At 35.9% G+C, this 13,249-nt stretch overlaps 1 protein-coding gene across 1 annotated transcript in view; it reads left to right on the top strand.

Annotated features, from left to right (window-relative positions):
* The window catches only part of PGM5 (phosphoglucomutase 5), an 82,473-nt gene that overhangs the window by 2,456 nt on the left and 66,768 nt on the right, over nt 1-13,249 (top strand). The window contains exons 2-4 of the mRNA XM_068666326.1: nt 5,702-5,864; nt 8,581-8,727; nt 11,138-11,263. Of these exons, the coding sequence (XP_068522427.1) occupies nt 5,702-5,864; nt 8,581-8,727; nt 11,138-11,263 (436 nt within the window). The remainder of the gene's footprint in view (nt 1-5,701; nt 5,865-8,580; nt 8,728-11,137; nt 11,264-13,249) is intronic.

Below are 13,249 nucleotides of genomic sequence, written 5' to 3'. Positions count from 1 at the left end.
AGCTGGCATAGACAGGATGATACGAAATGTGTGGAAGCCTTGAAGCTGTGCTTAAAACCTTTACCTGCAGCTGAATTCCAGCAGGGTGATGGCCAAATAGTGCTCAGAAACTGAACCTGAGTCTCTGTCCTGCAAGACATGTACTGAGTCGTATGGTTAGTTGTGCCTGCTGAGTATAAAAATAAAGGGGATTTTCTATTATCAACTGTAAATGTATTGCCCTTTAGAGTCACTAGGTTCCCCTTGTTCTAATTTGGTGACTCACCCCGCATTCTCCCTGTGTTAGCAGCCGAGCACAGTTGGCATCGGCCCCAGGACAAGGAATGAGCTGAGGCCCCCTGCCCAGTCAGCTGCCACTGCTTGCCCTGCCTTCCTGTCATCGGTGGGCCCTCCCACTCACACCCACCAAGTTGGGGTTGCAGGTATACACTCCACAGCTGCAGCTTGTTGGCAACAGCTACAGGGTGGTCCGTGCCATGCAACTGTAGTCTGCACACAGTTCACTGCATCTTTCTGTTCAGAAAAATGGGTATAGACTAGCTGGAAGCGGTCACCCGTTGATGGAGTGCATGGATGGGTTTGCAGCAAACTCATTTAGGTAAGGGCCTGCACGTCACCGGAGCATGGGGGAGTATAAAGAAAGCCAGACAGGTCCTGTCCTATTCCAGGCTGCAGTAGCCACTTTTGCAAAGTGAGATTGTAGGAGAATATCTGAGGTTCTTTCTTCGTTTTCACCCTTGTCCTGTCAGTAGCAGTATCTGTGTGTCTTATCAGAAAGAATTGAGGCAGAAAACTCCATGATGTGTAACACTGCTCCACTACAAATTCAATGCAAATATTCCATTAGACCCATCAACTGCATGTTCACTTTATTTTTGGTGCAAAGCTTAGGATAAATTTAAATACAAAACAATTATGTCAGGGTCTGATCAGAAGCAGATGAACTGATGATCATAATTTGTCTATGGAGTCATAGCAACATCACAGAGAAATCACAGAGTACTGCTAATAACTCTGTGAAGGTTTGAAGTGGCAAAGAATTTTCCAGTTGTCTTTATAATATCATGTTGTTTGTATTTCCCATGGTCTTCCGTGCAAATCTTGCCTTTCCTCCCTGCACCTGTATGACTGACATATTTGCTTCTTTGTTGAGCCTGGCAGTCAGTTATCACTGAGATACCATAGTGAAAGATAGGACAGCATTGCCCCATGCTGTTCAGGATATAATCTACTCTCTTATATTCTTTCAAGTTTAATTGACTGCGGCATGTGAGGGAGAGATTACTGGAAACAAAATAATAAAAAAGCATTAAGTGACTCCATGTTGATTTACTGAATTGTCTGCAAATGCACAGCTGCACGTGGTGATATTGCATAAAAATGTTCCTGTAAAGTACTTGTTAGGGTGACTATTCTTGTGGCCATTTGAGTTTGCTGAGGATCATGGTCTTTGTTGCTGCTGTTGCTACTAAAAGCAGAGTGACAAAATAGAATGTGGTGTGGGGCACAGTATAAGAAGAGCCATTACATGCCTGTGATCTTGTAGCCATGCAAGTTTTTGAATTCCAAAGATAGTATTTCCCTGCTATGAAACTGTCCAAGATTTTCAGAAGGATATTACTGGAACTTTAATTGTGAATCAGTATACAGACACTATTTCATTTCTGTTCTAGCCCGGCTTGTGTGAAGTCTGTAAATCTGAGAGTCCATTACTTAAAATTAATTAGATGTCAGTTTAATATTTGATTCAGAGACAAAATGAACAGCAACTGGGCCAAGAGTGGATGAGGCTGTGCATTCCTGCCACCAAAATGAAGAGAAGAGAGGAAGATGTGTACACTTACAAGGAGTGTCTTCAGGAAATTTCACGGAAACACTGAAGACATTCATATAGACTGAAGCTCTTTGCAACAGTCATCACAAAAAAAATATCTGTGTACTATAACATATAATTTCACTTTCATCTTTAAATGACAATCCTAAATATTGCAGTATTTTTACAGTATGGAATTCAGTCTAATGAATAACATTTCTAATTTGAATACGCACAATAACATTGTGACAAATGCTGAAGGAAAAGCAAAGTAGTCCTGTTCATATTAATTTGTGGCATACAGAAAAATGAGAGAGTTTCTGTTGAACAGGAAAAAATGGAGATACAGTGAGGAGAGAGTGCGAGGTAATTTGTGCATTCTGAATGCTCTACATATTTTGCTTACTACAAAACAGTAGTTTCTGTGTGCTTGAAAGCACAAATCTAAACCTTGCCTAGAAGTACAGAAGAATTCATGATATACCCTATTTTCAAATATAAATGTATTTGTACTTGAATACCTCAAGATGGATTCAGCTCTGTTGTTTTCAAACATTTTTCAAAATATAATTCTTGTCCTTTTGCTTCCCCATATACAATTCTGTTCTAAGAGTTGGCACCCATTTCTGACAGCTGTATTTGGAAGATTGAGTCATTGCTCTAGTGTTCTACATGCTTCATAGTTTAAAAAAGGGACAGAAAATGTTCAAAACATTTTTTTTTCTTTCAATATTTATTTTCATTATGCTTTCCTTCTCATAATAAATGTACTGGTATAGGCTGGAAGAATGTTTGTTAAAGCCTGTTAACTAATGTTCTGTGTTTTTTCTAAAGCTTCGGTACAATTGGCAATAATGGTTAAATGACAGTACTAACACAGCAATCTTGCAAGAAATGACATCTTGTCCAAAAGCTGCTTCATGGACTGAAAAGAACCCATAAAAGGACACTTTTAAATTCAAAGTAATTTGAAAAAAATCTGTATTTCTCTTTCAAATTACTTACATGGCACTGGTATAAATAAAACAGTAAGTAATGTGGCTAATTGAAAGTTTTCTTTCCTGAGCTTTATTTTGAAAGTGTCTCAAGGCATGTGCTTGAGCTGCTAGTTATTTCAGTGCCCCTCCTGGAGGAGTTTTGAAGATGTTTTACCCTATGTGTTTTCTGAGGCTGACTCTTCAAAAGTCAGCCCACAACAACTAGAAACACTTCTGCTTTATAAAAAAGAGTCTTCCTTGTTCCACAACATTTCTGCAGTAACAAGTAGCATTGTATAGAAAGTATTTTAGAAGTAGTTCAGTATTCAAAACAGTTGAATAAAGGAAATGCAAATGTAACACTGGGAGATTTAAAGTAGTTGTAAGAGATGGTAATAACATTATATGCATGCTAAGTTGTCTAATCAGTAAGAGAGATACCAGTTTTGTTCTGTAATCAGTGAAATAACGTTTAATCAGCCACTTCACTACGCCTGGGGATAGAAGCAGAAGAAAGATACCTTTATTGTTGCTCCTAAGATCTGTAAATTGTGATAAATTGAGAGATTGACAAATACATGTACTGTAAATTGCTGTTTAGTTTTACCTTCAGGGAGAAGCATGAGTGGAAAGGCCAGAGAGCCAGAGAGCCAGAAAGCAATACGGAGTCTGCCAGGAGCAAATGCTGTCACAGTGCACTAGCATAACATTTAGTCTGTTCTCCAGGGAAAGCTAATCACTACTGTGTTTTGTTCTTTTTCCACAAATAATCATATGTTGGCCTCAGGTTCTGCAAATAGGAAGACAGTATTGTTCTTAATCATTCAGTCTTAGGCTAATGAAACCATATTATGAGTCTTGAATAAGAAATAAAATTGTTCAATACCACTGAACTGAGCAGAAATGAGGTTCAGCCATCTGGTACATGTGTTAACCATGTGTATGCTCCACCCTGACCAATTGACCATGGCGATGGAATAATGAATTAGAAAAAAATATCTATTGAAACACAAAATGTGGATTTTGTTATTTGGATAATTTTTCCCCCACAGCATACATGTTTCCCTGGAAAATATTGTAATTAAAGTAGGATAATGAGAAACCATATTTTTTGGTTTCTTACATTTATTTCTTATCGTTTCCTTCATAATTGCCCCTACTGGGGATAAAAAAAGGCAGTGAGACAAAACATTTTCCTAGCAGTAGCAACAGTAAATCAAATGAACCCTGAAGGTTTTCAATTAACTTTACTTATGATTTAGATAGCTTTCCTGTTTTCTAGCAAAAAGAACCAAAAGCATCAACATTATCTGCAAAAACTGTGAAAAGAGATCAGGGTGGATAAACACAATCCTAACATCAGGTCTTGAGATAGAAATCTCAGTTAACAGTACATGTTGTTCTGAATATGTATTTTTTCATATTTGAAAACAGGTCTTGTCATTCTCAGTTGAAGAGAAGTAGCTAGCCGTAGTTCTGTGTTTTGTGAGAGTTAGAAAAAACAACAACTTATTTTTCATTTAGAAGCTGATTGTTTCAATTTGGAAGTCTTTCTTAATTACTAAAATGGTTAACAGTAACAGGCTTAATAAATTGTCTATCCTTTGCTTTCCTGAAATTATTTGGAATCCCACCTGTAAGTAACTGTTAAAGGTCTCAAACAAATGCTGGACCCAGAAGAAGATCATCTATGTAAGGAACAGATCTTTCTACAGAGGAGTCAGGTAGTGACATCTCATGTGCTGTTGCTTTTCCACACAGACTGTAAAGCCATCAAATCTCCCTTAAAGTAGAACAAGAAATCTGAGGTTGAACTCCCTGTTTTTAGGTAGTGAATATGAAGGATTTGGAATTCTCCCTCTTTTCCTCCTTCTTTCCCCCCTTTCTGTTTTTAACCTTCCTGAACTGTTACAGAATATTTTTTTTTGTTTGTTTGTTTTGTTTTGTTTCAGTAAGGCTATAAAAATATTTTGTAGTATCTTCTTAAGCTCTATATAGAGCTGCCTCAGTTCTCATCTTTCATATTAACCTTCCCCTCTCATCAATGTTTTTTTACTTGTCTGTTTCACTGGAACTAGAACCTTTTCGTATTTCTTTGTAAGTAAATTCCTGGTCGGCTCCTAGTTTATTTATGTTGAGTTGAAACTGTAGTATGTGTAGGTGATGAAGGCAAGGTTTTGAAATTGGAACCACACAGTAGGGCTGCACATAATACCAAACACATTGAGTCAGTGTTTAATAACACCACCTGAAAGCATTTTTTTTTTTAGTTTAAGAATGGTGAGAACTTCTGCTCAGCTCTGCCCTGGGAAATACAGCCTGTTCATCTGGAAAGAGTAAATAATGACTGAAGAAGAAATAATATTTTCTATGGGGCAGGACATCTAAGGGTATTTGGGTTACAGAGATGTGATTTAGAGATTACAAGTTTTAGTACGTTCAGTGTTTGTGATTGCACTGGAAGGCTCCTCCATGAAAGGCAAGTTGCTTGCTGTTCTCTCTTAGCTTGTTGAAGCTCCAGCCCTGCACACACTGTATCCACACAGTCAGCCCTAAACTATAATGATATTTGAAGGTCTTTGCTGATTCATAGGGGTATCTTGAAAAGTCTGATAGCAGGATTGTGCCCTGATACTGTGCGTGGAAGCTTTGCAAATCACTGTTGTGCCTATGCTCATGCTTGCTGCACTGGGGCTGCAAGATACAGTGTTTGTTCACACTCCAGAGTAGCATCCAACCAACCTGTGTATGTGTTTTTTTCTGCAAGAGAATAGGTTCCATAGCAGGAATTTAAATTTCCATCTTAGCCAGTGTATACATCTATACTGTGTGTGTATATTGTGTGTGTTTGCTTATTAATGTTCAAGAATTTAGTACCATTCAGAATATTTTAACTTCTTTTTTCACCTAGATTGGCAGATTGGTTATTGGGCAGAATGGTATCTTATCCACACCTGCTGTTTCATGTATTATTCGAAAGATCAAAGCAGCTGGAGGTATTATTCTAACAGCTAGCCACAGTCCTGGGGGACCTGGAGGAGAATTTGGAGTCAAGTTTGAGGTTGCTAATGGAGGTGGGTCTTCTTTTATTAATGTGTTTACCACATTGCATCTCAGTTTGATGAAACTACAGTCCAACTGATTTTAACTGTGAGTGCTTTTGGTTATTCTGTTAGAACTATAAGGAACACTTTTTTTTTTTTTTTTTCCTCATGGGTAGGAGTGTCTTTGTTAGCATGCGTATGTACAATAAGTATTAAGCATTCATTAAAGTCCTTGCAATATTGGTAAGATTTCTACAATGGAGGTTTACTGTCACATTTTTATTACATGTTACTTAGTCTGCCAGTCCATTGTAGCAATTTTCTTCCTTTTATAAAGATGCCTTTGAAGGAACTTTGTTTTGCTTGTATTTCTGTATTGCTTGTCTTGGCATTTACTTTAAAACTTTTAATTTCAGAAGTGCTGTAAGCAGCAAAACTTACATGTCTTACATAGAAGAAAGAACTTCTCATGTTTACCCAGAAAATAACTGCATTTATCAAAGGAGAGTTGTACCACTTCAGTTAACTTGTTTAACACTATTGTTAAATAGTTAAAATTTCACTCTTGAATAATTTAATTTGTATATACAACTGAAGTCTCATTTTCTGAAATCTGCAAGTTGACACATGTAGTTATGTTACACATTGTATATGTTTTATGTTGTAGATCTGTGCACACCCATAAAACATCACAGTGACAATTGCTGATACCATGTATAATTCATAAACGTAGAGTGCGTTCCTTTTGAAAATCTCAAAGTGCCCTTAAAATAATGTTTTCTTGCCTATTTTGAAGCTGGGAAGACTTGACAAGGGGATACTTCTCCCTTGTATGTTGTTTGACTGAAAAACATGCATAGTTAAACCAGTGGGATTTTATAAACAGAACAGGCTTGAATCCTAGAGAGATTAAAGGGACTATGTAAGGGCAGGCAGTGAGCAAGCCAGGGGCAGAGCATGAACACACCAGAACAAAACTGTTAAATGCTTTAGCACTCTGTGAACTTCAAAATACCATGTACCACCTAAAATCTGTTTGATAAGTAAGTAGCAGTTGGTGGGGCATTTTTTGTGGTGTATTTTGCCTATTTAAAGAAAATTCAAACAGGCTATTAAACTTTAAATGTAAACCTTTATAAGTATATAAATATATATACCTGTATATATACCTCAAGCACAGGTCACAGGGTTCAATTATTTATGATAATCTGCGAGGACAAAATGAAAAATAGTTGGTTTAAGTTGCCATTGAGAAAATATGGGTTAAGCACCAGGCAAGACTTTTTGTCTCAGAGAATAGTTGAGCACCACAACAAGCTCCTAGGGGAGGCTACTGTTTCTCAGTGTTCTCATGCAGTCTATTTTGCAGATCCTGGCTAGGCAAACAGGCTTATTTCTGTAGTTGTAGGAGAGAATGCAGAGCAATACTATGGGATTGCCTTAGCGGGAAATATTACTAGATGAAATATCCATTCATCGAGAATGATCTAGAGCGAATTAAACCTGTCCTCACCCTATGGGTAGGTTTGGAATAGACCAATAGGAAGTCATTTTCTAAGCCAAGTTAAGAGTTAAGTGACTGTTATTTGTATTGCCCTGGCCTATCTGATGTATTGGATCTGAGATGTGGCAAGGCAATTAATGTGGCAAAACTGCATTGAATACAGCAGCATTGCTAGAGGAGGTGGGAATTTTGTAGTGAAAAGACTGAGACATTGGATCAGGAGAGAGTGAACATAAAAGAGAATATAGGAAGTCATTTTCATGGTGAAAGTGTAGGAGAAGGAGAGTCAGATAAGCCAGAATGGTCTTTTGTTGTAACTTTGACTGAAATCTTGCATTACATGCATCATAATTTATATGGTAATAAATTTTTCAAACCTGTAATTTTTATCAGATTGTCAGTAAATTTTGTAAAATATAGTCAATCTTCAGGATTTGGTAATAAAAGTGTTGCACGAGTAAGATGTGATTTCTGTTTTTCAATTACCTACCTGTAGCAGGTCAGAATTGCTTGTCAAGCGACTAAGTTATTTTGAATTCTAACAAAGATACATGTATATTTCATTAAGCCATTGGAGGAAAGCTGCAAGAAAATAACACTGTTAATCTGGTAAAGTATTCATTAATGATAATCTATGCCTAATGAAATTAAGTGGAGTCTCCTTCTCTGGAGATATTCAAGAGCCATCTGGATGCCTACCTGTGCAACCTGCTCTAGGGAACATACCTTGGCAGGGGGGTTGGACCCGATGATCTCTGGAAGTCTGTTCCAACCCCTACAATTCTGTGATTCTGTGAAGTATAACATGAAACTACCTTAGCTTCACAGGTGTGCATTTACAAAAAGCCCTACAAAATAACAGAAACTGCTTCTGGCAGTTTGTCCATTAATGTATACGTTGAGATTTGTTGTAGAAAAAAAAATGTCAAAATTTTTGAGCAATAAAGCCAAGGGAAGTTGTCTGTAATTGTTTTTCCCTGGGTAATTATTGACTTAAGTAAGTTTTATTAATGCATTGAGTGAGATTATACTGTATTTCCTTTTTTTTTTTTTTTTTTTTAGATGTGTTATATGTGTTATAGTGTAAGAAAAGACCGCATTTTACTACAATGTTCTTTTTTGGGGCTTATTCTTCAATAATGCCGATACAATATTAAATCTATTTTTAATGTAGTACATTTTTTTCGGTAAATCTTAAGATTTGAAGAAAAAGAAAAAATAACACATTTTCTTTTCTTACAGGACCTGCTCCAGATGCAGTTTCAGACAAAATTTATCAAATCAGCAAAACCTTGGAGGAATATACCATTTGTCCTGATCTCAGAGTTGATTTATCTCGCTTAGGAAGACAGGAGTTTGATCTGGAGAACAAATTCAAACCTTTCCGAGGTATAGACATAGGCTTTTATGCATGCTACATTTGTTTATTCTAGATACTGCAGTTGCTGCAGAATGCTTATTGGTAACTATTTAAACAAATCTTAATTTCTTCAGAATGCTTTACTACTACCAGTTCTCAAAATATTAAGCAGTACAGGTAAGTGTTGCATTTATTTTGCACACAAGGGAGCTGAGGCATGGACTGCAAGTGCGTTGGGACTTACCATTTAGTCAAATACCTTTGCGGAATATATGTGCTAGTGGTTAAACTAGCTAACTAGTGGTTAAACACAAAGCACATTTTTGGGCTAGGAATAATTTGCTCATGTAGATCTTATTGGCAGAACAGTTCATGAGAATCTTACTTTACTCATTCTTCGCTCACGCTTCCTTTCTGAAAAGTTGTGAGATGCAGAAGGAGTAACTTAAAATGTGAAGTAACATGAAGCACATGTTTAATTTTAAGCATATTAATAATTTTATGCCTATGTTTAATTTAAAATGAGATAACACTGCCATTTTGTTCTGAATGAGTCAAAAGCAAAGGAAGAACTCCAGAAGAGGAATATTCCAAATAGTGTAAAACTTCTGTGTGGCCTTGGGAACTATTCCTCATTCTTGATGGTCTAGAATTAAAGCCACTTGCTTTTCCAGAAAACATTTTCAGAGGGAAAGTACATTTTGATAGATGAAGTTTGTGATTTAAATACAAATTTTAAATTATTATTTTTTTTTTGTTTGTTTCTGTTGTCCTTTAAAATAACATGTTCTTTTGGCTTCTATGCCAAACAAAAAGCAAAGAAAATTCATCTCTTAACACCACTCCAGTCATATTAGATTGCTAAATTTTGATTTTCCAGTATTTTAGTCTCTCCAAATTGTATTTTTCAAAATGAAAATTAAAAGAAACACACTACAAAATACATGACAAGTAGCATAAAAATAGATTAAAAATAACTTTAATTTATTGAATTTTCTTCTGAGGAAAAATTGTTTCCCAATCATCTCTCCCCAGAATGCATCATTCTGGGACAATATAGCTGCCAGAGAACCCTCCTGCAATTGGCCTACAGGTACATGAATAAATACAATTTACACAGGTTTGAATGCAAAATCAAATTGCAGAAAGAATGAAAATAATTTAAGAAGTATTTTAAGATTTTATCTGATATATTTCGAACTTCTCATTACTCAGTTGTATGAACTAACTCCTGCAAATCAAGGCTACAGAGGTGTTGAAACTACTGAGAATAAGTCAGTTGGATTTGGCAGGAACGAAAATAATTTTTAGATTTTAAACTTACATGTACTTTACCTTAACATGTGTAAGCAGTTCCATGAATTTGAGGCATTTGTTCATTTGTGTGAAGCTTAGATCCTACATATGCTTTATTAGGAGCAGGGCTAAGAAGGTATACAAAACTGTCTTTTAGTGGATTTTTGAGAATGTAACTTTATACCACAGAATTGACCCTTTTTCAAATAGGCTTTACAGATTACTTTTCAGCCTTGGGAACTTTTTTTTTTTTTTTTTTTTGTTTCATTTCTCAGTTCAAGTGTATTTTCCTAATCTATTCTAAGCTTTTTTCTTAGGCACAAAAATATCTGTGTCATTTTCATGTTACGCTGAAGAAGAGCAGTGGGGTGAGGTCAGTGTTTCTGAGGAAAACTGGCTGATATTCTAAGTAATAATTTAACTTGTAACTAAATTATTTCAAGATATTCATTTAACCAGATAAAAAGGCATTTGTATAACATATGCTTTTTAATTTAATTAGGAAAAGTAATATGTTCCAAGATGACTGAAAAGCATGGCTTTTGACAGGTGCTTGATAACTGCTTTGATTATGACAGACTTACTTTCATTAATTCATTTTAGTTTGATCTGTTTTACATCTGACAGAACTAGAAAAATTGTATCTCTGTGCCTTTATGAATTCACAATTCAGATTAGCAAGACCCTAGCAAAAAAACAGATGTTGTGTTTGAACCTACCTTTCCCGAATCAGTAAGATATAAAATGCAAAAGTATAGTAGTGAATTGGCAACAATCTGGAGACAGATTTTCTAGGTGCCAAAAAAATGAGAAGAATAGGCTGTATGTCTCTCCTGATAGGGTGATACAGATACTGCTGTCAGACAATAGAAACTGTGACTTTATATCCACACAGACAGCTCCCATCTTCTGCAGTCCTTTAGCAGGTAAAGCTGCTAACGTGTGCAAGGCTTAAAGCCTGATGGAAGCCACACTGAAATCAGTAGAAATCTTTTACTTTGCCTCTGTGGACTTCAGAGCAAATCTATATTATATAGAGGTTGCACGCTCCAATTGTTGTTCAGGTGCATGGGTTGTGAAACTGTTCTGGGAGATGTGTTCCCGTATGTGAATTGTACAGTTTTTTAACCTTATTTTTTCCAGTGGAAATTGTTGATTCTGTGGATATCTACCTCAATCTCCTCCGAAATATATTTGACTTCAATGCAATCAGAAATTTGCTGACTGGACCCAACCAGATTAAAATAAGGATTGATGCCATGAATGGAGGTATGAATTTAAGTTACTGTCACAACAAAACTGTGAGTACACTGCAGTGGTTTGCCAATAAAGGTACAGTGTATAATAGTCAGTCTTTTTAGAAAAACAACTTGAGGTAATAAGACAGGATTTGAGCATTAGGCTAGTAACAAAGGCAATCTTAGCAACTGGTTAGGCTCCTTACTAGGTGAGGAGGTAGATATTTCTTGATAAGAATTAAAGGCATATGTATCCAATATATATATATATATTTTTTTTTTTTCTCTGCATTTGGAAGCAAGCAGGATGAGCTAATCTTGCTATGAAAGGGTGATAAAGTATTTACAGTGTATAGTTACCAAGGATGTTGCAGGACAGTAGAGACTGTCCTGCAGGTAAATGGCATAAAATTATTTAAACATGAACAAATTGAATCCAAGAGCCCTCAGAGAGTTGGCTGAGCAATAAGGAATGGAATGCTTTGTGTCATATACATTTTTGGAGAGAATGTTATTGAAATAGTTTGTAGAGCTCTGATGCCCACATCTATTATAGAGTACTGAAAAATGCAAATGGTGTCCAAAAAGATGCATGATCTGGCTAAGGGTTAGAAAAACTGATTAATCATAAGAAATTTAAAGGACGAAGTTTGTTCACTTTGATTACAAGGTTGTAAGGTAATAAGAACTTATGACTTTGTATTGTGTTGGAGAAGTAGCCGTACTATAAATACACTGCACACATGTGGTAGCATATACAAGAAGTTTGTGCAACAGAGAGTTTTTTTTTTTTTTCTCATTTTTGTTCAGCAAAATCATGACTTTTTCCAAATACCAAGAAGAATCAACAGTAGAAATCTGAGGCCAAACAAATTCAATTTGAAATGTAGCACACATGTTTATGGGTTATGGTGGTTAATCACTGGAATCAAAGGAGTTGGGATTTGTCATTTTTGGTGGCAACTCATCAATACTCCTTCCTGCATGAAGTGCATTAGCCAAAAGCGAAACACCAACCATAATAGAGTTACAAACCATAAGAGAGTTAGTTACAAACTAAAAGCTAGTTACAAACTAGCTCTTCAACTCTGGAATATGCTTTTATGCATGTAGAGATTGGTAGTTTAACATTGGCATAGAAAAGGATAATCTATCATGAGTCTACTCTTGATAAGAACCTGAATCATCATCATTTATAGTATGTTTATGGAACTGGCATCTAAATTTTCTTGAACACAAATTTCTTGCAATAATGTGTGTCATGTGTGGAGAAAGAGGAAGCAAGAGCAAGTGAGCAAACAGTCGCTTGTGTTTTTTTTACCTCTGTGTGACCTGTTCACACTTGCACCAGGAATGCAGAGAGCTCAGTCAGTTGTTAGTGTCTGTTCAGCCATTGAATGCTCTAGTGTAGATTTCAGACACAACTAACATTACAGTTTCTCCACAGAAGAAAAGATTTAATTGTGGGATGGACTAATGTTTCATACAATTTGATAATGACTGCATTTCAAGGTGCATGTGTGTTTAGGTTCACTTTATTTCTGGGCTGAAATGATAGACATTTACTATTAAAGGTTATAAAATATTCCTTCTAGTTATTTAAGATGAAGACTCATGGGTTGAAGAATGTAAATTTATATGCTTTTGTTCAGTAAGTAAAATTAGGATGGGTAAGTCCTACTAGGGAATTAAGAAAAGACATGAGATTTTAATGTGGAGTGTAGGAGAAATAAAAAGCTGTTCCAAAATGAAACTCAGTGTTGCTTTTGGATAGTCCACAGTATTACATATACTAATTATGATATAATCTCATGAACTGGGGTCTTATTTGGCTATATAGTAAAAATAGAGGAGTTATTTTGTAGTTAGTTGAAAGAAAACTTTCATTTATTATCTACATGAGAGTAGAATAAATGTGGTAGAATTCATTGGTGGACAAATCTGTTGTAATTTCAATTAGAATTAGAAACCTTTGAGAAGCTTATTCCCCATTTGTATTCCCCTATTGTTTGCTTTC

The sequence above is a fragment of the Anas acuta genome, chromosome Z (assembly GCF_963932015.1).
Source record: "Anas acuta chromosome Z, bAnaAcu1.1, whole genome shotgun sequence".
Classification (NCBI taxonomy): Eukaryota; Metazoa; Chordata; class Aves; order Anseriformes; family Anatidae; genus Anas; species Anas acuta.
Note: the sequence above shows the minus strand (reverse complement) of the source record. Positions and strands in the feature narration are given on the sequence as shown.